At 41.6% G+C, this 26,747-nt stretch overlaps 1 protein-coding gene across 1 annotated transcript in view; it reads left to right on the forward strand.

The window, feature by feature from the left end:
- The window catches only part of LOC122797757 (transient receptor potential cation channel subfamily A member 1-like), a 1,751,748-nt gene extending 1,725,302 nt beyond the window's left edge, over nucleotides 1-26,446 (forward strand). Inside the window, exon 28 of the mRNA XM_044066281.1 lies at nucleotides 25,890-26,446. Within this exon, the coding sequence (XP_043922216.1) occupies nucleotides 25,890-26,088 (199 nt within the window). The 3' untranslated portion in view covers nucleotides 26,089-26,446. The remainder of the gene's footprint in view (nucleotides 1-25,889) is intronic.
- The last annotated feature ends 301 nt before the right edge of the window (nucleotides 26,447-26,747 follow it).

A 26,747-nucleotide genomic window follows, 5' to 3' on the forward strand; every position in this document is an offset into this window, starting at 1 on the left:
AAGGTATTCTGGAATCCTATGGTGGATCACATAAGCAATAAAGGGTCTGCATGCATATCCACAGTTTGTTCTACACCTATGAATAGTCATCATGGACAGACTTTGCTGCATTTGAACAGGTCTGACATATACCTTGGCCATAGACACTCACTCACACATTCCAATAGGAATCGTAATGACTTTGTGTGACACAGATGACATAGGCCAGGGATCACTGCAGTGGCTGGCCTTGTCACAAGCATACAGATGTGACCTAAGGTCTGGGAAGCAGCAGCACAGTCTGGCAAGGATGACAGCTGTGTTCTTGGAGAAAGCAGGGTTCCCACACATGTGATCATTGAGGTAACATGTACAGATATGTATTTGACACACAGCTAGCTCACATGTGCAATGCATACTGATATGTCATACAGTGGTAAAAGCAAAACCCACAACACATTGACCAACAGTGTCACACACATACAGATCACGCACTCACCAATTGCAGGATTCAATCCCCTACCTAACTACTTCATGATACTAGAGGAGTACGCATTAACACGACGCACTATGCACATTACTGTCTGTTCTGTTTTCAACAGGTATATTTGTAGGATGGTGACATCATCAGACTTGACAAAGGTTAGATTACCACTTTTGAGGTGTTTCACTACTCTCCTAAAAGGTTTTTTGTTCCCAAGGGGAACACACACACACAGTTGACTGGTGCAGGATTCAAACCCCTACCTAACTACTTCATGATACTAGAGAAGTCCACATTAACACGACGGGCTATACAGATTAATGGAAATTTTATTTTCCACAGGTATACTTGTAGGATGCTGACATCATCAGAGTTGACAAAGGCTAGATTAACACTTTTGAGGTGTTTCACTACTCTCCTAAAAGGCTGTTCCTTCCCAAGGGGAACGCACACAAACACATAGTTGCCCAGTGCAGGATTCAAACCCCTACCTATCTCATGATATTAGAGAAGTACACATTAACACAATGCGCTATACAGATTAGTGGGAGTTTTATTTTCCACAGGTATACTTGTAAGATGCTGACATAATCAGACTTGACAAAGGTTACATTACCACTTTTGAGGTGTTTCACTACTCTGCTAAAAGGTTGTTCTTTCCCAAGGGGAACACACACACACAGTTACCAAGTGCAGAATTCAAACCCCTACCTAACTACTTCATGATATCAGACAAGTATGCATTAACACAACACGCTATACATATTAGTGGGGGTTTTCTTTTCCACAGGTATATTTGTAGGATGGTGACATAATCAGACTATACGAAGTGTGTTACATTAGGTGACATTAGTTGGCCTACACTGAACAAATGTCTAGACACTTTGGCCATGTGATCATCAAAGGTGAGTTTACTATCTACCTGTGTCCCCAGGGCCATAATTACTTTCTCCGTACATGCTGCATTACCACCTATGTGGTAATTTGTGTGCAGTTTGTATTACCCAAAGGGGATGACTATGCATTCTTTGCCATTCAGCTTGAGGGCATTGTTTTGACACCAGGTATCTGTCTCTGTAAGACACTTCTGGAGGATGTCTGTGTCAGCTGTACAGTCAATTATGGACCACAGTTTCCAGTCATCTGCAAATCTGTTCAGCCTTACACCTGCCAAGCTTGCCTGTACCTCTGAGCAGTATTGACTGAACAGGTGGGGTCCCAGGACTAAGACCTATGTGATGCCATGTGTGACTGGCTTAGAAGTGGACATGGCACCTGCAACTATGAATATGTGTGTTTGATCTGTGAGCCACTTGGCCACCCATCCTGTGACATAGCTGTTCATGTTCAAGCTGGTACACTTATCCATGATGACGGAGTGGGGAATGGTGTGTTAAGCCCTTAGTGAGGTCCAGGTGGGCTGTGTGGACTACTTTCACCTCCATCTATGTTCATGGTAACTGTTTTAAATACACCAACTAGGTTTGGGAGCCAGGCTATGCCTTTAACAAGGTGAAGTTGTGTAGAGTCCAGTGTCTGGAGATCTCCAATGTCTCAGTGTATGGGTTCCATGATGATTTGCTCAATAGCTCTGTAGTCCTGGCTGAGTACACATGTTGGGCAATGGTTTCCAGGTTCTGTTTTGGCACACCCTTTGTGGAGTTGGATGACTGTTAGTGTATGCCATTCTTTGTGTACATAGCCTGTGATACGCTTGAGTCTGGACAGTGAATGTAGGTGAGGGTGTAGTTCCTTGTGGGCCTAGTGTATGACGCAGCCTGGGACATCTTACAGTCACATTGATGCTATGTTCTTAGCTTTGGTGAGGGCTGTCTTTACATGCATGTCCGTGACGTCTGTGTCTCTGCATCCTTCTGTGATAGACACAGGCCCTTTTGGGGGTGATGGAGGGGGAGTTTACACTGCACTTGTCCCCCTGGGTGTGGGCAATGAAAGTTGGTTTGGTGTATGTCATTGCTTTTTTCAGTAGCTGACAGCATATTTGGAAGTTGACACCTACACGTCTGATATAGTTACAGAAGGCTTTGTGGTTGTTATTCTTACATTCCTTGGCAGTCTGTCTTTAGAAACTGTGCTTGGATTATTTTATGAGCGATCATTGTTTCATCCTAATAATGATCAGTGATGCCTTTCCTTTAGTGAAGTTGGCTCTATCAGGTGTTAGTTTCCTCCTTCTGTTATCCAGCTTATTTATGGGCAATGACCACCAGATTGTTTTATTATTTTTGGAGGAGTGCATATTGCTTTTATTTGTGATGTCTCGATCCATGCATCCCTGTAGATGCTCATAGGATGCAGTTATAAATGATTTGGCAGATTGTATACCATTATACTATAGCAAGAGGGCTTTGGGGCTTTCCACTTTGGTCTTGGGAAGTGTGCTGTTTGCTTTTGAAAATGTCTTCACAGTGGTTTCATTGACTGAGTGTGGGGGCAGGATGTGGATGTCCAGTGTGATTATGTAATGATCTGATATTACCAGTGAGGGGTTTATCTCTGTTGTGGAACACTGGTACCCCATGTTGCTGATGATCATGTCCAGTATTTTGTCACCTCTAGTGGGCATGCTGACCAGCTGTTCCAGGATGTTAGAGTTTCTTAACTCTAGGACACATTGGGCAAAGGACATTGTATACGAGTAATTCACCCACTCATTGTTTGGGTAGTTGTAATCTCATCATATAATGGTGTTTGATATGACCTTTATATTTGCCATTGTTTTCCAGAATACTGAGTGAGATTCCAGAGACAAGGTACATGATCTGTAGCAGGCTACAATCTGATGGGCAGCTTTGCCCAATGTTAGTTGCACTTGCATGGTCTCCAAGGCCTCATGCTGTGGCAGTAACCTGGAGGTGCAGATATCCATAAAGTAAATGGCTACACCACTTCCTTTTGTATTTCACTCGTGGTCTTGGGTCCAAAGGTCAGGGTGATTGTGAGTGTTTTACGTGGATCATATCCAACAGCTGCATGTTTGACATAGCTTTGGATGTTACGCAGTGAACACCTATGAGTAGGCAATATGCAAGGGACTACAGATGGAGCATTTTGCGATGGTCTGTGTATGGCATGTATTTCAGGCCAATAATGCTCTTTGTGAGGTATTGCTGCTGGCTTTCCAGTTGTTGTAGTTGTCTTGTGAGGTACATAGCAACAGTGGCATTGTACTCTTTTATAGTTCTAGTGAGTGGTGAGTAGAGGGGAACAATGTCCTCTTTTATTCTGCATGAGACACATTTTGTGATGAGGTGTGCCACATTAGAGGGTTTCCTGACTACTGTGGGAATGTGCTTATCACACTTGTATCCACTGTCCACCCATGGCCCAGGGTCTGTTGTCACACTTAAAGTGTGAGGTATACTACCACCTATGTTGTAGTTCTTGGCTACAGAGATTTTAACAAAGGTAATGATAAGGCACCTTTTGGCATTGAGCTACAGTCCATGGCTTGGACAACAGCCATTTGTCTCAGTGAGGCCCTTTGGTAGGATGTCCACATCTTTAATGTTTACAATGATGGCTCCTAGTTTGCAGTCCTCTGGAAACGTCATTAGCCACAGAACCTCCATGTTAATGTTTACTTCAGGGAAGTAGATACTACACAGCCTGGTAAGTTATCTAGTCCCATGGCTGCTGTGATACTGGCTTCAGAGAGTGTTTTTTACCTGTGCAGCCGTGATGACAGCAACTTTGCAGTCTTCCATTATAGACATGTGCTCTTTCATGGGTGAGAGGGGAGTAAAGTTAACACTGATCCTATCTGCCAGGATGTTGCCAATACCAGTTGGCTCTGTACATTTAGTGCCATTGAGCTGTAACTCAGAACAGATCTGAGTGTAACCATGACATGGACCTGTCTGTTGGGCAGAGATCTGCTGCATAGACAGTATACCACTGAGTACAGCTTGGGTTACATTCATTCTTGTTGCATGGAGCAACTATTTGAGGCCAGTAATCCTCTTGTTAAGGTTCTTCATTGTTCTTTCTAGTTGATGAACGTGCCTAGTCAGATTCCTCGCAGGTATGTTGTGGTAGTCTCTGACAGGTCTGATGACTGCTGAGTAGTAGCAACCTCCTTTGACCTACATGCACAGACCTTGGCAGTTTGTGTGTACACATAGCTGGATTTTCAGACCACTTTGTGAATGTGTTTCTGGAAGTAGAGATGACTATACACATTTGTCCATAGATCCCTTATCATCACATCTGTATTTAGCCTAAGTGTGTGAGCATGCCCAGTATGACCTTTCAGTGTGTGAGCATGCCCAGAAGGACCTTTCAGTGTGATGCAGATTGAAATCTAGTACATTTGTTGGAGTGTGTGAGCACGCACAGTATACACATTTATACCATATGTGTATGGTAAATCAAGGTGTATTTTTACAGCAGGGCTCACCTTTGTGTCATAGATCAACAGGGATCATGCTGTGCCTGCAGGGCTTCCATGAGATACTTTGCATAAACCTATCAACATTTCTACATACAGGGGGGGCAGCTATTCTTTGTACATTTCTAACCATGGGTACACCGGATTGTTAATGTGGATGTACATAGGATGTGGGTTTCACCTGACACTTATACACACTTGCTGTGCCTGCACTGCTATGTACAGGACAGCATTACAGTCTGTACTGTTGCCTATCATACTAGCTTGAGGCATACTAGTATACTACAGATCTTAGTGTCCATTGCCACATATATTAGCTTGCGACTTCATAGCCTACACAACCCACATCACAATGCCTGGCCTGATGTTCTCTGCCTGCATAGGCATGTGGGTGAGGTTACCCATTTGCCTCATTAGGGGCATGACACAGCATTGCTTTGTGTTTGCACTAGTGTACAATTGTCCTGCTATGTCTGTACCACTGTAATGCTATCATGGCTTAGGGGTTCAGTACTGTGACTATAGTGCACAGTATCCTGAGTTCAAGCCCTGTCGCTGCTTTTTATTTTCATGCTGGCCAGACCAGACTGCTTAAGGTACAGTAAAGCAGATATGAGCATGTTTAACTGACTTTGCTCAGCTTTGGCCGACCTTGGCCAACATTGCACGAACAATTTTGTTTACATATACTACATATTGGTAAAAGCTGCTTAGCACTGCTTTATATTGCATAAAACATGGCAATCATGCCTCAGGTGGTGCTGCAGGGCTGCCTATGTCGGATGCACATACTACACTCCCTATACATATTTGGAAACAGGTAGTGTCAAGTTGGGCATCCCTTTTATTTTATGTGCGAGTCAATGAAAGGTATCATTTCCAGGGTTCCTACTGAGCCAGTATATGTGCTATGCGTTGCCTCTTTGCCAAGGACAAGGCATACTGGGCACACCTCCTTCTGCCTACTGGTGGGGGGGGGGGGTGTTTGGCCCTGCCCCATGCTGTTCCTGCTGCAGCTGTTTTCACAGGATCAGATTGTGTAGCATGGCACATACCATGACAATTTGGGTACATGTAGTTGGTGAGTACTGCAAGGCTCCACCAGATGTGTCTAGGCACTGGAACCATGACTTGAGCATCCCAAACACATGCTCAATTACATTTCGTGTTTGTGCGCGTGCCTCATTATGGATTTCTTGTTCAGGTGTGTGTGCATTTCTGATGGGTGTCATCAGCCACAGCTCTAGTGCATATCCAGCATCCCCCAGTAGGTGACCGTCAGGGATGTCCCCATTTGCAAATGTTTGGTACAGCTGCAACAGATGCCAGATATGGGAATTGTGGTAGCTTCCAGGGCAGCCAGTGCACACATTCAGTATTATACCCTGGGCATCACACACAACCTGGCAGTTGATGGAGTGGAAGGCCTTGCGGTTGATGTAGGCCCTACCCCGCTCACCAGCTGGTGCTTTGATGTGTATGTGCATGCAGTCAATTGCACCCACTACCTCAGGGTATTCTGCTATTTGCTGGAAGAGACGCATATTGCTGGCCAATACCTCACAGGAATTGGGGAAATATACATGATCACCGACATGTGCTGACATGGCATTCAGGAACTGGTGCAGTACCCTTGATGCTGATGCCTGTGAAATCCCCATCATATCACCAGTTGGTCTCTGGAAGGTACCTGTTGCTAGTATTCTTAAGCCAACACATACCTTGGTTTCCACAGGGATGGGATCCCCTTTGTTGTTCTGTGTGTGAGGCGTGGCCTGCACAGCTCAACAATTTGCTGCAGGAGCTTTCTGTCCAGTCTACAGCGCTCCACTATCTCCAGCTCATGTAGCCCTTGGTAGGTTACCCTGGGTCTGTACACTCTTCTCCGTCTCCTCACTGTGGGTTGCTCAACAGCATTCGCAATGGCACCACCCTCAGCATCTTGCACATGTTGCCTTATAACAGCAATGGCAGCCCCTAAGATTTTTATGTCTCAGATTAAGCTTTTTAAATTTTCACTTCTCTTTGTTGACTGCAGTGCTGCAGTGTTTCTGAGAAAAAAACATGGGGGAATGTTGTTTGCAGAGTTTTAAGTGCTAGGCTGGGCTGAGCTAGTTTACTGCCTGTGTAATTGGCTGATTCTGATTTATTTCACCTGGCAGCTCTGCTAGCTCTCCTTGGTTAACTTCCTATTACTTCCTTTCCTTCCTTTTCCCATTTTTGTTTCCACAGGGGGCAGCACCATGCAAACAAGCGCAAACACGATCTCATAGGCTTACACAGGCTTACACGGGCTAAGGCGGGTGCACATTCATGTATACTAGCTTAGACGGCCTTACACAGACTTACACGGGTGCACACCCGCGCACACAGGCTTAGACGGGTTTACACGCGCGCACACGCACGCGCACACAGTGTAAGCAGCTTTGCAAGAAACTTTAGTGATAGCCATGGTGTACACATTCAGTTTTTTGATTTCAGTTTAGATAACTGTAGACACACCTCTTTTAGTCCTGACTAACTCACAGCAACCACATGCCACTCTGCTCCAATAAGCTTACAGTCTTTTTCATACATACCCCCTGATGTCACCCATCTCCTACTCTGTTACTCCCCTTTTCCTACTCTTGAACTCTAGGGACGACATGGTTCACATAGCAGGAAATATTGGGATTCACTATCCTTATCCTTATTTGCATAGGATTGCCTACTAATGCTTAGTTACATCTCTCAGACTGAGCTTCCCCCCTTAGCAACCTCTACTCAGTAGCCATGTTGTCTTCAGCCTGCCATTCACTTGCATGGCAAATTAATATTTTGAATAAATTCCCTATTTGTGCCTTTTATTTTTTGGTTTTCTGGTTTTTAGAGCGCAGCACATTTGCACGGCGCTGTGCTATGCTTAAACACTGGAGATCGTGGTAAAAAAAAATGTTTTTTTTTATTTTGCAACTGGAAAAAATGCCAATGGCCATATATTTGGCCATTGGCATGCTTCCTCAACTGGATGCATCCTTTATTTGGAGCTATCACGGCTCCGTTTTGCTATTTGCAGAATGGTACTCAGCTGACAACTGAGTACTTTTCTGCAAATAACACTACTCTTACTCGGACAAGTTAGGGTTTCCTGGATCGCAAATTTACCTCATTTGCATAGCTTTCGGCAGCAGATGAGGTAATTTGCATAACCTAACCCTGTCCGTGTAAGAGTCGTTTTAGGAGCTCTCTTGCACGCTCCTGCCAGCTGTTCCTGGATCGCTCAGCAGACATGTTGGCTGCATGGAGTCTTACTCTAGTCTTAGACTCCGTGCAAGCCTTTGTGAATATGGCCCAAAGTCTTTCCACAGTGTCACCTTCACTTCTTTAATTACCTCCCTCTGCATATAAAGCAGTATTATACACTATCTTTATTCAAACAAGATCTGGATAATTGTATGTACATCCTTAAATTCACCTTGAACATGAAGAGCATTGCCATTCTCTAGAAGGGAGGTACAGTCTAGGGTGGGAACTCAAACGGCATAACTGTTGCAAGACTGAATAGCCTTGAATTTCCTACGATTCCTATAATATGACATTTTATAATTTTTACATTAACAATATTATGGAAATAAGATAATATCATTATTACATTGTCATCATAATATCGAAGAAGCTAATGGTATAGCAGTGTGCACCTATAAATGTGCCACATATTGTTTTTTATATTTTTATTTTCCGCTCGGACACTTGCACAAATGTGTGAACAAGTTTGTCTTAGATATTTCAGCGATATTGTACTTGAGGGCCTCACCACTTCGTTTCGCGCAGAAGTGGGCATGTCACGAATTGAGTGACAGATGCAGTGGACCCGGGCTGTGCAATAGTCTGTAAATTACGAAAAACTGGCCTGTGATGGTCCTATTCTCAAAACAATTGCTTCACTGTACGTTAAGTCAAACAGAACTAATTCAGGAAGTTTTATAAAGCATCAATACTCGGTGGCTTTTACAAGTATAGTTGTATCAATCGCTGTTATAAATAAGCCAGACTTCATGCTACGTTTTCAAAAGTCTTATCTATTACATTTACCTTTTCTATATATGCTCCGGTCCAGTCTCCAAAGAAAAAAAAAAGTAGGTACGAGTGTGTGTGTGTGTGTGTGTGTGTGTGTGTGTGTGTGTGTGTGTGTGTGTGTGTGTGTGTAAGCTGAAATAACCAGTAATAAAAGAAGTGGACATAAGAGCATAGAAAGAAAGTACCACAGTCTTACCTAAAGCTTCCTCCTTGGGGTCACAATGTGGAACACAGTGTGCTAATAAAAAAACTGTATTCAGAATAAGCACAGATCTAATCATTTTTTGGCGATATTGTACTTGTAAGGACTCCCCTTGTGAAAGTATTGTTTTCTTTTTACATTTTGTTTTACGTTCGGAGGGAATGCATATTCATGAATGACATATCATGGGGGTGGGTTTTGGGCGGGGCTTCCTACTGCACATCAGGTGAGGCCCTCAAGTACAATATCGCTGAAATTTCTTCTAGATCTTATCATGCTAGAATGTGATTATCAACACTGTGTGATGCTGAAAATAACTGCACCATAGCTCTAATGTCCAAATTTTATTTTAATGCATGAAATGATATAAAGAAAATATGCTTCCTCCAAATTTTACATGATTCAAAGTAACATACCCAGGAAGGCCTGATCAACTTTAATGCAACTCCTACATTTTAAACGTGGCCAAAAGTGGATTTAGTGAATGTAAATGATGTGAACTTGTGCTTCACACACACACACACACACACACACACACACACACACACACACACACACACACACACACACACACACACACACACACACACACACACACACACACACACACACACTCTGTCTCCTGAATGTAATGTGTAGATGTTCACACAAACCCAATTTTAAAATAAAAGTGAGCCACATAAATACTTAGCAAAGGTCAACAACAGCTGAGCTTTGTCTGTCAAATTATGTTTAGAATGTGTTTACTTTTAGCTGAATTTGACAAAATAGGCAGCTAATCTCAGCTTTACTTAATGGTTTCTCTTGATGTAGCACCTATAACAATGTAAATGCAACTCACGGAAAACGTTGGGGTGCTTGCTACTCACTAAATATTATACTGATATTTAGTGGTCTTTTAACAATGTAGAAATGCTCATCACCCAGCAAAAGCTAAATAGTAAAAAGTGCTTTTGCATAACTGCTCTGTTCATACCCCAGTGTAACAATATTATCACTGCTAAAGAAATCCTGTGCTGGCTATTCACTGTTTTAAGTCATGAAACAATCATACTGAGAGAGCTTAACAATGACTACAATTAATATTTTCAGATGCCATGCCCTCACATACACAATAAACCTATAAAATTTCATTCAACTTATCAGTGCCCCAACTAGGCTTAACAAAAATGCTAGTAGAGAATCTGCAATGGAGTGGATTCTCACTTCATCTCAAAAACAAAAAAAAAAAAAAAAAGATAGTTGTTGCCTACCAGAAATCATCATCGGCCATCTTCCTACCTGAAACAATACCCACAGACACATTCAGTATAATCAAGCATGCAACAGCAAATACCAGGTATGACTGTTTACTTTCAGTTTTCAGCTATGTAACTGGAATATTCTAAAACATTGCTTCTAGAACAGGCAGTCACAGGATTTAGCAAAATATTTTTGAATATACTAAAAGAATTGGCTCTCATGAGAACAAAAAGAATAAAATTTAACTCTGCATCTTGGTTTACCAAATAACTGATGCACAACTGGGAAGCAATAGTCACAGAACAAATCTCAAAGCAGCTAAAGAAATTTCGGACATCTCAGAAACTCTACCAAATCCCATGGTAAAACAGATCAAAAACCTTCTATAATCTGAAGTTCTCTTGGGCATCTCTGAAAACTTTTCTCTACCATAGTCAAACAACCACACCAACACCATCAACTAATTATACAACCATCAAGATCACTATCCAGTTCAATCACTTCATCCAGTTTTATCTGTTATCAAAGGTAACACATTACCTCACAGTTTCCATCTCTTTAAAACCTGTCTCTATGTCATCAAAACAAAAAAAGGAAAAAATTCCAAAATTTAAAAGCTGCAAGCCTAGTTGCAGATAACCTATCTGGTGAATGCATCAAAGAGGTAGTAGTCCTAATAGCCTATACAGTCTGCATATTGGTATTCATTCCATTAAAGCCATCTATGTCCCTACCCTTTGGAAAAATTCTTCTATCATGCTGCCACACAGAGGTGGAAATTCAGCAACATTCTCTAGCTATAGACGTGTCACATTACTGTCCCCCTTATCACAAATCCTAGAGAAATGTCACAGCTTCTCAAGCACCACACTGCCATCAAGAATACTCATAAAAAAAAAAAAGAAGTCATGTACTCACCATAACGTTCCATCTATGTTGTCCATTTTCCTTCTTCCTCAACTGTTGAGTTTGGATCCAATCATCGGATCAGACTCGGCTGTTACTAAAGCTTATGGTAACCAAAAAGTTTTCGAGCTTCTCCCTTACCCATAATGCACCAATCCCTAACACACCTCAGAGCTTGTTTGCTGATTTTACCAATAGTAGTATGCAATAACAAGCATAAATAAAGGATATCTAAAATTGTACGTGTCCTGTATGGGAAACTATATCAGGAGCTCAATCAAAAGGACAGTGGTGTCCTTGTAACATCTCATTCATCTAGACATTTGTAGACTTAAGGGATGGGAGTTGTAGGCAGGAAGTTAAGAAAGAATGAAAATGAACAACAGATAGAAAGCTATGGTGAGTACATAACTTCTTTATCTGATGTTGTCAATTTTCATTCTATCATCAACTGTTAGGACAGAGTCCCCAGCTACCTAGAATCCCGCTGGACTCTAAGGAAGGAAATTCCTGAGCACAGTTGAACCAAATGATGCTCTACCCTTTGAGGCCAGACCTAATTTGTAATGAGTAATAAATGCATGAGGATTAGTCCAAGTTGCTGCTCCACATATGTCGTCCATGGAAGCTCTGGATAAAAACACTGAAGAAGTTGCCTTGGATCTAGTTGAATGGGCTTTAACAGGCTTTGGTAAGGTAAGACACAATTTATTATAGATAAAAGTAATACAATTAGTTAGCCATATAGCTAATGTCACTTTTGCAACTTGTTTACCCAATTTCAGATCTGCAAAGGAAACAAACAACTGGTCTATTTTTCTAATGTCTTTTGTCCTATGGACATAAAAACATAATTGTCTGTGAACATCCAATAAATGCAACATGTATTCACTCTTATAATTTAGGAAAAATACTGGCAAATTAATGGCTTGATTGATAGTGGATTCTGGTATCATCTTGAGAAGGAAAGAAGCATTTGTTCATAGTATAACTTTATCCTTATGAAAAATCAAGTAGGGAGGTATTAAAGACAAGGCTTGAATTTCTGAAATTCTTCTAGCTTAGGTAATGGCTACTAGAAAGACAGTTTTCTATGTAAGAAATTTAAGTTCACATTAAGCTGCTGGTTCAAAGGGGGAATGTATTAATGCCTGTAGTACCAAGTTCAGGTCCATTGGTGGAGTAGGGTCTTTAAATAAAGATCTCAAAAGAAGAGCGCCTCTCAATAATGCACTTCACAGTTTAGCAGAGACTATTGAAGAACCTTCAAATGCAATATGGAAATTAGATATTGCTGCTAACTGAACCTTAATGGTAGAGGAAGTAGCTCCTTCTTTAAAAAGTAAAGCTAGAAATTCAAGTATACTATGTATCAGAGATAAAAAGGAATCCATATGATTTAGTTGTGCGTAGCAAACAAATATTTTCCATTTTACTTGAATAGAGTTTTCATTTTGAGGGTTTATGGGATGATAAAATGATATGGCAGACAGGGTAAGAGAGCATTGGTTGTCTGCCCAGTAATGGAATTGAAGAACCCAGGCTGTAAGCTTGAGATTTGAGATGTCTGGCTTAATCATGCCTGTTGGGTGAGGCAGGAGGTCTGAAATCAGATCCAGAAGTCAAGTTGGTAAATTAGATGATGAGGCCATAGGAAGGGGAACTAAACCTGTCAAGGCCAGTAAGGAGCAATGAGGATGACTTTGATCTTCAACCTAGCAGCTTTCTGCAGAAATTTCAGAATTAATGGAATTAACAGGTAGGCATAAAGCAGACTAGGAGACCACTTATGAAGTACAGCATTTCTTGGTGAGTCACCCTGTGGGGGGATTAGGGCAAAGTAGCTGCTGCATTTGTTGTTTAGTGGGGAAACAAAAAGATCACAGCAAGGCTGGCTTTATTGATGAAAAATTATTTGTGTCACTTCCTCGTTGAGAGACCACTCATAGGGTAGAAGAATGTACCTGATCAATTTGTCTCCTATCACATTGGACTTCCCCCGGATGTGCATTGCTATGAGAAAGCGGGTGAATGAGATCACCAATTGACACACACTGAGTGCATCTCAACACAAGGGATATGATTTGTTTTCTCCTTGTTTGTTTATGTACAAAACTACTGACATATTGCTTGTTTGAATAGCAATCATCCCTGAAGGGAGAGCATTCTGGCAGGCCTGCAATGCTAAGAGCACTGCTCTCATCTATATGCAAATTGGCCTCTTTGGGGAACCAAGTGCCTTGGACTGCTTTTCCCAGGAAAGTGTCACCCACCCTAATCGGGACGTGTCCATAGTCACTGTGGCCTGGGGTTGAGGGAGAATGAATGTTTGGCCTTGTAAAACCTGATATGATTGAATATACCACCTAAGATCTTTCTTGTATGCCTGAGTGATTCTTATTTGTGCTGGCATGTGTTGGTGAAGACTAGACCACTGTGTTGCTAACATCCATTGAAGAATCCTTAGTGGAATCTGGCTATAGGTACTAAGGTTATTGCCACTGATATTGATCCTAGAGTCTGAATAACCAAGTGGACTGTAATCTTAGTACTGCAAATTATTTTTCTGACCTGTAATCTGATTGTCTGTACTCTTGCGAGAGGAAGAGAAGCTATCACTGACTTTGTGCTGAAAACTGCTCCTATAAATTCTACATTATATAAACAAAACAACGGATCACAGCAGCTAGAAAGTCTCAAGTTAAACAAAAAAGTATATACTGTTGAAAACAAACTCCAGACTCTCCACGTTTAAAAATTGTAGAGTAGAATGTCTTTAATAAATCGCTATTCTACAATTTTTGCGTTGGAGAATTAAGTCTATTTAACACTTCAATTCTACATTTTAAGTTGGTTCTAAGTGAAACTTATGGTTATCCACAGATGACAGCAAATCAGGAGTACCTGATTTCTTGCCATTATTAACAGATGCCTGATCAGGGTAGTAATGATCCAGTCATCTAGATACGAAAACACCCACAATACCTGCAGTGTCAAGTGAGCTGATACTACTGCCATACATTTGGTGAACACCCTGGGAGCTGTCATGAAGCCAAAGGGCAGAACTCTGAATAGGTAGTGAGTGGCTCCCAGCTGAAAGTGTAAATACCTTCTGGATTATCTGTTCATCTTTATGTGCTAGTATGCACCCTGAAGGTCTATTGAGCACATCCAGTTGTCCTTGACCAGAAAAGAGAGAATGGACTGAACTGTGACCATCTGAAACTTTGTGTGTCAAACTGACTTTTTCAAGTTGCTGAGATCCAAAATTGTTCTCCAGTCCCTTGTTTCTTTGGCAATAAAAAGAATCTTGAGTATGTTCCAGATTCTAATTGGTCTGGTGGGCCTCTTGGATGATTCTTTTTTTCTAGCCTTTTTATTTGAATTGATGCTTCTTTCCTTTGACTGGGTGGAATCTCAGGAATTTTTCATGGAGTTGGAGGTGGAAGGGAAAAGGGAATTATCTAACCTCTGGAAATGATTCTCTGTATCCAATTATCTTTTGTTATGTCTAGCCAGGCTGTCTGATGCAGGGATATTTGAGCCCCAATTTCCTCCAGAGGTGGACATTTGGGCCTCCTTTCAGGAGTGCTACTAGGGTCTGTCAGAGAAAGAATCACTAGACCCCTGGTTTTGTGGGCCTCCTTTGCCACTGGGGCAGTGTTGACCATTAGTGTTTCTCTCTCTGCCCCTAGGGGAAGTTTCTCCATGTGTGTCCTGGAAAGTACCCTGGGACTTCATGAACCACATCCTTTGACCACCTCATTGATTCCTCAGAAAGGATCTTTCAGGAATTGAAAAACATACACCCACTGCAGATAGGGTATTTCCATCCTTCTCACACCTGGATAATGTGTCCTTTAGTGTGGGGCCAAACAAGAACATGCTGTCAAAGGGGCAACTGATGAAAGAGGACTTTAAGGGCTCCACAAAAATCACATAAGTGCATCCAGGAATGCCTCCTGTTGGCAATGCCTGAACACACTGCCCTTGCGGTGCCTTTGGCTGCATGGAAAATAAGCCTCATGGATAAATTTGAAATAGATTGAAGGGTGGCCAGCTGAGATGTCACAGATGAGTGATCCTCTTCAGAAATGGTTCCTGAAAGGGAAGTTGAAAGTTCTTTGCTCAAATCCCTTTATAACCTCATAAAATGTACCAAATAGTTAATTGACCTAAGGGCAAAGGTTACTGAAGCATAGACATACTTCCTAATCCTGCCCATTGCCATAGACTCCGTGTTATGGGGATGAACAGAGAAACTCGGTTCAGCAAGTTCCTTCTTGGTGGCCTCCACCATGAACATGGAATTCACGGGCACCCCATTTAGCCCAAAATTCCTTTGCCCAAAGGTGGAGCTAGAATCCTATCTAGCCTTCTGGGGATTGGCTCAATTGTGTCGGATTCCTTCCACTCCCACTGAGAGATCAAATCAAGCAGCTCTGAATGCCTCCAGAAATACTGACTCCTCAGATGAAGGGTTGCTTGAAGTCCAACCACCTCTCTGTTTCAGCATCTCATGGATGCCAAATGAGACATCTTCTAGAGGTGATTGTGGGGACCCTTTACTTTCATTGAAGTCTGTATTCTCAGTTATTCACTCTTGCAGAGAGTTTAAGTGCCTGGTCTTACACTTCCTCCTCCTAGGGACCTCCTCAGTGGGGTGTTCTGGGGAAGTGTTGGAACAGACTATAATACCCTGCTGGGTAGCCTGGAGTTCTTGGGCTGGCTGCCTCTGTGGCATCAAATGATGAGGTTCTAAGCCCAGAGATACCTGGAAGGTGAATCCAACAAGGTTAAATCCATCACTCCTGTTGATGCAGAGAAAACCCTCTTCACAACCTCAAAGGCTGACCACCTTGGGGAGACAGAGGACATTGAAACTGAGAAAGCAGGCTTCTGGACCATTGTCTCCTCTTGCCCTGAACGCAGTCTGTTTGAGGAAGAAGTCAAAACAAAGCTATCCAGTGTCAAAGCACCAAGGTGCAGTGACAGCTCTGAAACCCTCAGAGTTGACACCAGTACCACAGATCTGACATGGAGGCTTCACCTCCGAAACGCATCTGGATCAAAAAAAGTCAGAGCCAGGGCACTCAGAGTCAACTTTGGATCCAACAAAAAAGTTATCCTTGGATCCGAGCCTGACAGTCCCAGAAGACCTGGATCCAGGGACTCTGAAGCAGGCAAGGTAATCAGATAAGGAGTCTGAGATGGTGGAGTGATCCTTGGATGTGCTACCTGACCCGAACCAGCAGGTGCCGATAACACACACATCTGGATCTGCACAGAGTGAAACTTGCTTATCATCCAATCCACATCTATTTCAGTCAAACTCCTAGATGAATGAGATGATGCCAAGGAAGGGGATTTTGCACTGTGTCTCTCTTTGAAAGGGGAAAGCAGCATAGAAGGCACAGAATTGACTGAAGGGGAATACTAGGTCCTAGACAAATGTATGGGATTCTTAACATCAGTCTGAGAGTTTTTTAGTCATATCCAAGGATGTAGAATCTGACAACCTCTTTCTTTTCAGATCTGAGGGGAGAAGAGGTATGAGGCCTTCTTGAATCTGATTTGGACCTTTTCCTGAAAGGCTCAGAGGACAGAGCCAAGGAAGTTGAAGGAGCAGGAGATTTCAACTCCTTAGTCTTCTGCTTGGGGGATTGAGCCCCTACAATAGCCTCTCCGAAGGAAGAAGGCAATATACATTTAATATTAATTTGTTTTTCTATCCACCAATGTCCATGGAATAAAGTTATGACAGATAGTGCTGTATTCCTGAAGATGTTCCAGGCCTAAGCAATAGACACAGAGACTAGGGGCATCTGAAATAGGTAACTTGTGTCCACCGTTGGAGCACTTTTCAAAATCCAAAGGTCCCTTCTCAACCATTCTAATGGCAAAAGATAGAAGAAGAAGATTTTTTACAGAAAATAGGAAAGAAGGAAAAAGTGAATAGCAATTACCAAGAATGGTAATGCAGAGTACACTATTGTGTAGAGAAAAAAGGGAGAAAATTTTACCAACAACAGTGACAGTAGAAATACTAATAGTACAAAGGTAAGGGACAATAACAGACTAACTATAAGAAAAAAATACCTTATCTGAAATACTGAAAGATGAAACTCAAGAGCTATGGCAACCACATCTTTCATGAAAGTAGGAAAATGAGATCTGAGGTATGTTAGAAGTTGGTGCCTTATCGGTAAGGGAGAAGGTCAAGAGCTTTTTGGTTACCATGAGCTTTAGTAATGGCTTAGTGGGATCTGAGGATTGGACCTGGACCCAATAGTTGAGGATAGAATGAAAATTGACATCAACAGATCAGGTTATGTCAGCAATAGTAAGTGAAATATCACCAGGAGATACTTCACCATGCCATGTACTCAAAATCCTCATAGTCTGTGATGCCTTACCTATATAGTACTACAACCTCATACCTCATGAGCTGTGGCACACAAAGTAATACAAAGCATGCATTATGAAAATCTAAGGTTAGAAAAACATTTTAGTTTACTGATTATAAAAAAAATGTCTGTGATAAGAACATGCATATAGTTGCTATACAGGTTGTTTTTCCCAACTCAGTGATATATGATGAACACTGTACAACTGTATGGTAAACACATTGCAGACAGTACATCATCTATGGATCTGATCAGCTGCTAAAAATAAAAATGAACCAAGAAGCAAATAAGGTTTATAGGTGAATGCTAACTTTCTTAAGGTGGTCATTTTGGATCAAGCTAATAACTAATATGAGGTCAGAATCAATTCATGTACCTTGTGTTTCTAAGGTTAATACTTTAAGCATTGTGTTACCTTCTCCCCCCCTGATGTGCTACCTTTAAGCAATGTTAACTCTGGTATTTGATATATACTGCATTGATTCATGGATTGTGACCACATTATAGCAGAGACTCAAAAGAGAAGTGATGGTCACAAAAAAAGCTTTTTAGTTGGTGTTTTAACTTGAAAGGTGTATCTTTACTATACAAATGTAATGTCATTATTTTTAAATGTTAATCGACTAAGATAAGACTTGAGCCTACAGTTCCCAGTTTAAAAGGTTGATACCATAGCCATTATGCCACTTGGCCATGTTTTTTTTTAATCAGTGTCATACTGTCACTGCAAGTGAGTTCTACTCCATAAGTTGATTTCTATTTCTTTGAACTAATTCAGAATGTAACCTTACTATTGATCTTTACTGTATTTTGCATAATTGGAGCTCACTTTTTAATGGCTAATTGTGAGTATAGTTTATTTCGGTGTAGTCAGATGTAAAGAAATTCAAGGGACCTTCTATATTAGCTTACTGTTTCTGAGTAATTAGAGAAAGTAGTACAGAAATAAAGAAGTTATGTACTCACCATAACATTCCATGTTTGTTGTCCATCTCGCCCTTCATTCTTACATGTGGGTTCGGAGCCAATCCTCGGCTCTGACTTGGCTGTTTACAGAAGCTGGAAGTCTCTAAGTTGGCTCGTGGCAAGGTAAGTATCCCATCATGCAGTGGTATCAACCCTCAGATCTTGTTTGCTGCTGACTATAATAAAAATTAGTTATTCTGCACAATCAGGTAAAGGAGAAACAATAGTGAAAGGTCTCCAACATAAAGAAAAGGAACAAAAATGTTCCTACCAGGTCTTCTAGGACTATCTGGATGGGGGAAGGTGGGTGGGTTCATAAGAATGAAGGACGAGATGGACAACAAACATGGAATGTTATGGTGAGTACATAACTTCTTTATGTCATGTTGTCCTATCTCGCCTTCATTCTTACATGTGGGACAGCATCCATAGCACCTTTTTCTTGTGTGGCTTACGGGAATACACTCTTGAGCACTGTGGAACCAAAGGAAGCTGTGTCTCTGGAGGCAAATCAACCTTGTAATGAGTGATAAAAGTATGCAAACTTTCCTGAGTCGCGGCTGCACAAATACTGTCCATTGAGATTCTGGCTTGAAAGGCAATGGATGTTGCCACTGACCTGGTTGAGTGACCTCTAACTTTGAATGGGACTTCCTTGTTATTGTAAGAGTATATAAAAGTTATGCAATTGGAAAGCCAATTAGATAATGTAATTTTAGAGACTGGCATACCCTTTCTTGCATCGGAAAAGGATATGGACAACTGATCTGACTTCCTGAAATCTTTAGTTCTGTGGTGATAGAGCCTAAGTTGTCTATGCACATCAATTAGGTGAAGTTTGTATTCTGTCTTGTTGGTAAGGTTAGGGAAGAACACTGGAAGCTCAATAGATTGGTTAATATTAGATTAAGAGCAAATCTTAGGGACAAAGTATGGGTTAGTTCGAAGCAAAACCCTGTCTTTATGGAAAATCAAATAGGGCAGTTTGACTGAAAGCACTTGCAGCTCTGAAACTCTTCTAGCTGAGGTTACAGCTACCAGAAAAATCGTTTTCCAAGAGAGGAACTTTAGAGCACATGTGGAGGAAGGTTCAAAGGGTGGTGAGGTTGTGTGATAGGAGAAAGTTTAAGTCCCAAGGAGGGACAGGTTCTTTAAATGGAGGTCTCAATAAGGAAGTGCCTTTCAAAAAGGTTTTACACAGTCTATGTGCCATCAAGTTAGGTGTATGCTGTCCTAAGTGGAAATTGGAGATAGCTGCTAGCTGGACTTTAACTGTAGCAGCGGCTGAGCCCTGTTGGAAGAGTTCTGAAAGGAAATCAAAATTGAAGAAATTGGGGCAGTGAAGGGATCTACATTTTTGGACTGAGCCCAGAAAGAAAATCTTTCCCATTTACTAGTAGAAACCTTATGAGAGGATATCAAAATGTGTTTTACTGCTGGAGTGAAATCCAGAAGCCTGACTAAAGTTGGAAGTGGAGTAGCCAAGCTGTTAAGTTGAGGGTGTGGAGGGAAGGTTGGAGAATTCCTGATATATGTGTCAGAAGGTCTGGAACTGGGTCCAGAATCCATGGATCTTCCAAATAGATAAGGCTGAAGAAAGGGGAACCAAATCTGACGAGGCCAATATGGAGCAATGAGAATCATCTTGCTTCACAAGGAGTTTGCTTTCTGAATGACTTTTGATATGAGGGGAAATGGGGGAAAAGCATAAAGAAGTCCTGAGGGCCAACTGTGAACAAGTGCGCCTCTTGGTGTCTCCCCTGGGGGGGATTAGGGCAAAGGAGCTGCTGCATTTGGTGTTCATAGGAGTGGCAAAAAGATCGCAGCATGGCTGTCCCCATTTGCAGAAGATCTCTTTCGCTATGTTCTGATTTAGAGACCGTCGTGAGGCATCAATATTGCCCTGCTGAGCTTGTTGGCTATCACACTGGACTTCCCTGGGATGTGTGTTGCTACTAGAAAGCGTCGGGAAGAGATTGTCCACTGCCAAACCCTGAGAAACTCTCAACAAAGTGGGTATGATTTGGTTCCTCCCTGTTTATATACCATAACACTGAAATATTGTCTGACTGGATCGCAATCATCCCTAGAGGGAAAGAGTTGTGGAGTGCTTGCAATGCCAAAAGTACCGCTCTCATCTCTAGAACACTGATGTGTAAATGGGCCTTGTGTTCTTGCCATATGCCATGGACTGTCTTTTCCAGGTAATGCCCCCCACCAATCTGGGAAGTATCCGTGGTCACAGTAGCAACAGGTTGATGTGGAACGAATGGTCTCCCAATGATTAACTCGTTGGACTGAATCCACCAACAAAGATCCTTCTTGCAAGTTTCTGTTATTATGATTGGGTGAGACAGAGGAAGTTCCTGAAGTGACCACTGGGAGAATAGTAACCACTGTAGAATTCTCATATGCATCCTGGCTAAGGGAACAAGGGTTATGGTTTAGGCCATGGTTCCCAACAGTTTGAGCACTACCTTTGCCTTGACTTTGTGATTGAAAAGAAGGAACAATATCTGTTGTTTTAGATTTGCAATTCTGCCGGTGGGAAGATGAGCCATCATTGAAACAGTGTCTATTTCTGCACCTATAAAGGTAATATGTTGACAGGGCAACAAGGCAGATTTTTGCAAGTTTATTGTAATGCCTAGCAGAGCACAAATTTGCAGAGTCATGTCTCTGGCCCATTGAAGTAGATGCTAAGTGGTGGCAGTTAGGAGCCAGACGTCCAGGTATGGAAACACTCAGAATCCAAGACATCTCAAGTTAGCCATTACTACTGGCATCCATTTGGTGAACACTCTTGGGGCTGTAGTGAGACCAAAGAGCAGAGCACAAAACTGATAGTGACTGCCTCCCACCCGGAAGCGTAAGTGACTCCTCAATGCTCTGTCCATTTTTATATGGTAGTATGCATCTTGGAGGTTTATAGAACACATCCAATTGTCTTTCCCTAAAAAGGGAAGTGTTGACTGCAGTGCCACCATTTGGAACTTGGACTTCTTGACTGATTCATTTAGTTTGCTGAGATCCAATATGGGCCTCCAGTCCCCTGTTCTTTTTTGCGCTAAAAAGAATCTTGAGTAAGTTCTGAATCCTATTTGGTCTGTGGGGATGGTTTGGATGACTCTTTTGTTTAGCAACTTTTGGATTTCTATGGTTGCTTGAGCCCTGAAATTAGGTGGAACATCTGTGATTGCCCTGGTTTGTGGAAGGGATAAGAAAATGGTATGGAGAATCCTCTGGATATTATATTTTGTACACACTTGTCTTTTGTGATGTTTTGCCAGGCATCTGGGTACAAAGATAAACATCCCCTGACTGGCTCCAGAGTAGCACAGTTGGGCCTACTTTCAGGAGTGCTGTTAGGAATGTCTGCAAAAAGAATCACTGTCACCCTGGTTTTGTGAGCCCACTCTGCCTCTAAGATGGCATCTACCATTATTTCCTCCCCCTCTGCCCCTGGGGGAGGAATCACCTTGTGCATCTGAAAAAACTCTCTGGGATTTCTTGAACCACATCTTACCACCCTTCTGCCCTTTAGGGTAGGGTCTTGAAGGGATGGAAAAACATACTCCAATGGCAGAGAGAGTTTTCCCTTTCTGCTCACATCTGGTGAGTGTATCTTTCACTTTTGGTCCAAAAAGTGAGGAACTGTCAAAAGGGCTATTAGTGAAAGTAGACTTAAAGGGCTCCGCAAAGTTATGCAAGTGCATCCAGGAGTGTCTCCTAAGAGAAACTCCTGAACCGCTGCCCTACTTGCTCCATCTGCTGAGTATGATATCAGTCTCATGGAGGAATTCACTATGGAGTTTAAGGTTGATAACTGAGTGGTAACCCTTTCTGGTACCCCCACAGTTGAAGTACCTTGTAGAGTATCTCCTAGCTCCTTCAGGAGATCTCTCTGAAGCCTTGTAAAATGGGTAAGATAATTCAGTGATCTAAGGGTGAAAGCCACTGAAGAAAAAATGTGCTTCCCATATATGTCCATCGTTAGAGACTTTGTTCAGCGGATGAACAGATGAGGATGTCTCTGCAAGCTCCTTCTAGGTGGCTGATGCCACCACCATAGCATCTACTGGCACACCATTAGTCAAAAAATCTTTTTCCATGGGGGGCTGAAAAAACTTGTTTGGCCTCCTAGGGACTGGTTCTATCATGTCAGGTGATTCTCATGCCTTTCAGCTGCACAAATCCATGAACTCGTTAAAAGGCGGAGACACCCAAGAGGCTGAAGGTTGAGATCCAAAAGCTTTCACTTACACCAACTCCTCATCAGAAGGGATGGAGGTAGTCCAGCTGCCTCTCTGTTTTAGGATCTCAAGAATATCTGCATAGGAGATATCTTCAGAGGATGACCGTGGGGACCCTTCTGACTCCTCGAGGCCAGTGTTGGAGGTGACAGACTCATCAGGGGAGTCTACATGCTTCCTCTTGCATGTTTTCTTCTGAGGAGGCTCCCTGGATGGGGTATTCTGGGGAGGTCTTGGAAGAATGGGGATCACCCAAAGGGTGCTCCTGAGGCTGAGGATCTCTGCTGTCCTGTGGATAGGGTGATGCCAAGACAGAAGATGGTGCTTTTGGGGGCAGAACATTAGTATCCTTGCATAGGGCTGTAGATTTGGACAGCATGCTCCTCATCTGCTCGAAGGCCAACTCCCCCAGTCCTGAAGAAGCAGAGGTAGCCCTCGGTTCCAGGGAGATTGGCTTTGAAGCTGATGTAGTAGTCGAGTTCAGTTGGCAGACTCAGAACTGAAGAGGCTCAGGTCTGAGAATCTCCCTTGGGGCCGATTGGTGAACTTCAGTTATTAAACACTATGGATGGCACCAACAGTGTCGGAGCAGATATCGGTTCCAGTAAGGCCTCATGGGGTGCCAGGTTCTACTGCAAGCAGTATTGGATATTCTAGCTCTGATAGACTGGTATGGCTCGGAGGAGGAACAGTAGTTGATGTAAAAGGTTTGGATGATTCCAAATCCAGCTGGGCAGGAGCCAAGAGCAAATTTGCCAGCCCCGGCACCTTCAAAAGTCTGCGCACCTCCCTCTCCACATCATCATCTGATAGTTTGCTCCTATAGGACCTGGAGGAAAGGGTTGGTGAGTGAGATCTCTGTAAAATAGGAGATCTCAGGGTAGGGGAGACCAGAGGAATGTCTGTAGACCAGCTCCGAGATGAAGGATATTTTTTCGCTTCCAAAGTTCTTGGGGGCCGATGTAGGCATATCAATGGTAACAACCTCAGTCAGCTCCGAAGAGAGTGGAGCCGATGAGGTGGAAGTCTTGACAGTTTTGGATATTTTTTCAGGAGGTCCATATCTCTCTGAGGACACTGGAGATGGTTTCTTAGCCATCTTTTCTTTTTGACTAGAGGAAGACTTTGCAGATTGTGAAGATGAAGAACTACCAAAAGCTTCCTCTAAGGATGGCTTCAGGAGACCTTTCAAAATGAACTTGTTTTTCCTTTCTTGAAGGACTCTAGAGCTAAAAGAATGACAAAAGGTACAAATCGCTTGTAAATGAATGGCCCCTAAACAGTAGATACATACATTATGCCCGTCCGTTATGGACATTTTTTTGAGTACATTTCTGACACTTCTTAAAACCCAAAGGTCTATGATCCTTTTCTTTTTCTTTAGACATACTAGATAACTATAACTAGCAGCAGATGCACTGAAACAATAGAAAGAGAAATTAGCTAGGTCCTCTAAATAAAATGGGCCTTAACTACAGGGAGGATAAATAACACCACACTAATGGAGAAGTAACAGAAGGAGAGGACTATGTCCTCTAACTCAAATGGTCCTAGCCCTGCTAAAAACGGAAAGAAACACACCACTGAAAAAAGAGTTATAGGAAGAGAACACACCACACTATAAAATTGCAACAGTATAATAAGAGGACTAGGTCCTCTAACTTAAATGGGCCTAGCCATATGAGAAACGAGGGAAAGAATGCAGAACTAGAAAAGCCCTCTAATAAAAATGGGTCTATATTAAATTCTCGAAAGCTGACAATGTTGAATCTGATATTGTCGACACGAGAATAGCGAAACTGCAGAACATCGAGCAAGTAAACGGAAATCAGGAGATTTCCGTTTACTTAAATGTAGTGCAGTTTCGGAGTTGGTATATTTAGGTAGTGGGGGGTGTGGGGGGTGCAGGGGGGCTTGCCCCCCTGCCTACATCATTAATTTTTTTTTCTCTCTTGTTGTTTTTATTTTTTTTTGTGAACATTTGATGTTTTAACAGTTCGATCACTAAAGGTCGACCTTTAGTGATTCGAACTGCTAAATATTCAGTGTTCTAATACAGACCCTAAAAAACAGACTTTGTAATATAAAGAAACACACCAGTTAGCTAAGCTACCTATGCTTAACAAACACACACAAGCGTAGGGAAAACTAATATAGCAAATATGCTATATGAGCTAATAAAGAGCTGACAAAAAGGCTCAACAAGAACAAATAGCAAATCTTTAATAGAAAAATCTAAACTACCACTACGGGATACCAATAAGGACATACAAAGGCTTGCGGAAAAACAACGGCCAAAACTGCTGACAAAAAACAGTGAAAACTATTTAACAACATCTAAAATTAACTTACTATGTAAAGCTAGCATTCTAACTATATTCTAAGTATTTTCTAATTAAATCTGTCCTAACTATAAATGCAAAACACACAGAGGAAAAGGTTTACTTAGCCACAGCCAAGAAGAGTACTTCTGAACTTGTAAAGCAGCAAACGAGATCTGAGGGTTGAAACCACTGCATGATGGGATACCTACTTTGCCACGAGCCATCTTTGAGACTTCGAGCTTCTGTAAATGGCCAAGTCAGAGCCGAGGATTGGCTCCAAACCCACATGTAAGAATGAAGGCAAGACAGGACAACATGACATATGATATTTGACTATGTTTATTTTCATTACCACTTTTTTAATAATTTTGTATTCCATACATCACAGTGTTGTTGTGCATTTGGAGTTATTAAATATACCTCTGCAATTACTCACCTTCTGCTGACTGGAACTGAGGTGGATCAGCCTAATTATTCACATAATGAACTTGAAATTAAAACACATACTGCTAATACATATCTTTGTTTTCTGAAGAAGAAAGTGATTGTGTAGAAATAATTTTCTTTAATATACTGCACTGTGTTAGCGTTGTGTGAAACTGACAATGAATAACAGGTACACTACGTCTGATAATACTGACAAATCATATTCCATGCAGGCTGAAAGATATTTTGACAATTTTAAGGAAGCAGCACGACCTTCTGAAACTCATCATTCAAAAAATGGAAATCGTCACTGAAGCTGAAGATGAAGATGGGGATGATCTTTTTCAGACCAGGAGACTAAACAAACAAAGCTCTGTTCACAAAAGTAGTAAATGGGATAGTGTAATAAGGAGAATAAAATCTATTAAATAGTACTTATGAAAATGCTATTGAAGCAGAAATAGATTTGTCTGTAAACAAATGACAACTGTCTTGGAACCTTTGTTTAGCAAATGATGACTGTCTTGGAACCTTTGTTTAGTACCTGATAATGCAAGAAAAATGCAAAGCTTAACATTTTATTCTAAATAGTTTTATGAGTAGCCATAGTTAATAACTATTATGTTTTATACTAAATTACACAAAAGCATGTTCATGAATTCTGGAAAATGTACTTCATGTATTTTCTTATTTATGTTAGTTTAGGACTATTCGCAATGACAATACAAATTACTTGCCTATCCATTTCCCACAGAATGTTGCTTTATGACAGACACACTTCTGAGTAGCTTAGGACTAACAAAGTTATAGATCTTCAGATTTTATGTATTCTTCCCCTCTGTTTTATTCTTTCTATATTATCTAAAAGTATTAACATAGGCCTACTAGTTGGCCAGCTGCTCATCACACTGTCAAAACTACTACTCCATGAATAATCCATCAACAACTTATGTATGTCTTCATTTTTATATGTAACTACACATTTTGTTTTAAATCAGGGTCATGACTATGAAGAAGAAGGAGAAGGAATTAAATCTTTGAAAAAGTTTACTGAATGGGAATGGAGAAAGACAAAATCATTTTGGTCCTTC

This window comes from Protopterus annectens, chromosome 3.part1, assembly GCF_019279795.1.
Source record: "Protopterus annectens isolate FY-2018-M chromosome 3.part1, PAN1.0, whole genome shotgun sequence".
In the NCBI taxonomy this organism is placed as follows: Eukaryota; Metazoa; Chordata; order Ceratodontiformes; family Protopteridae; genus Protopterus; species Protopterus annectens.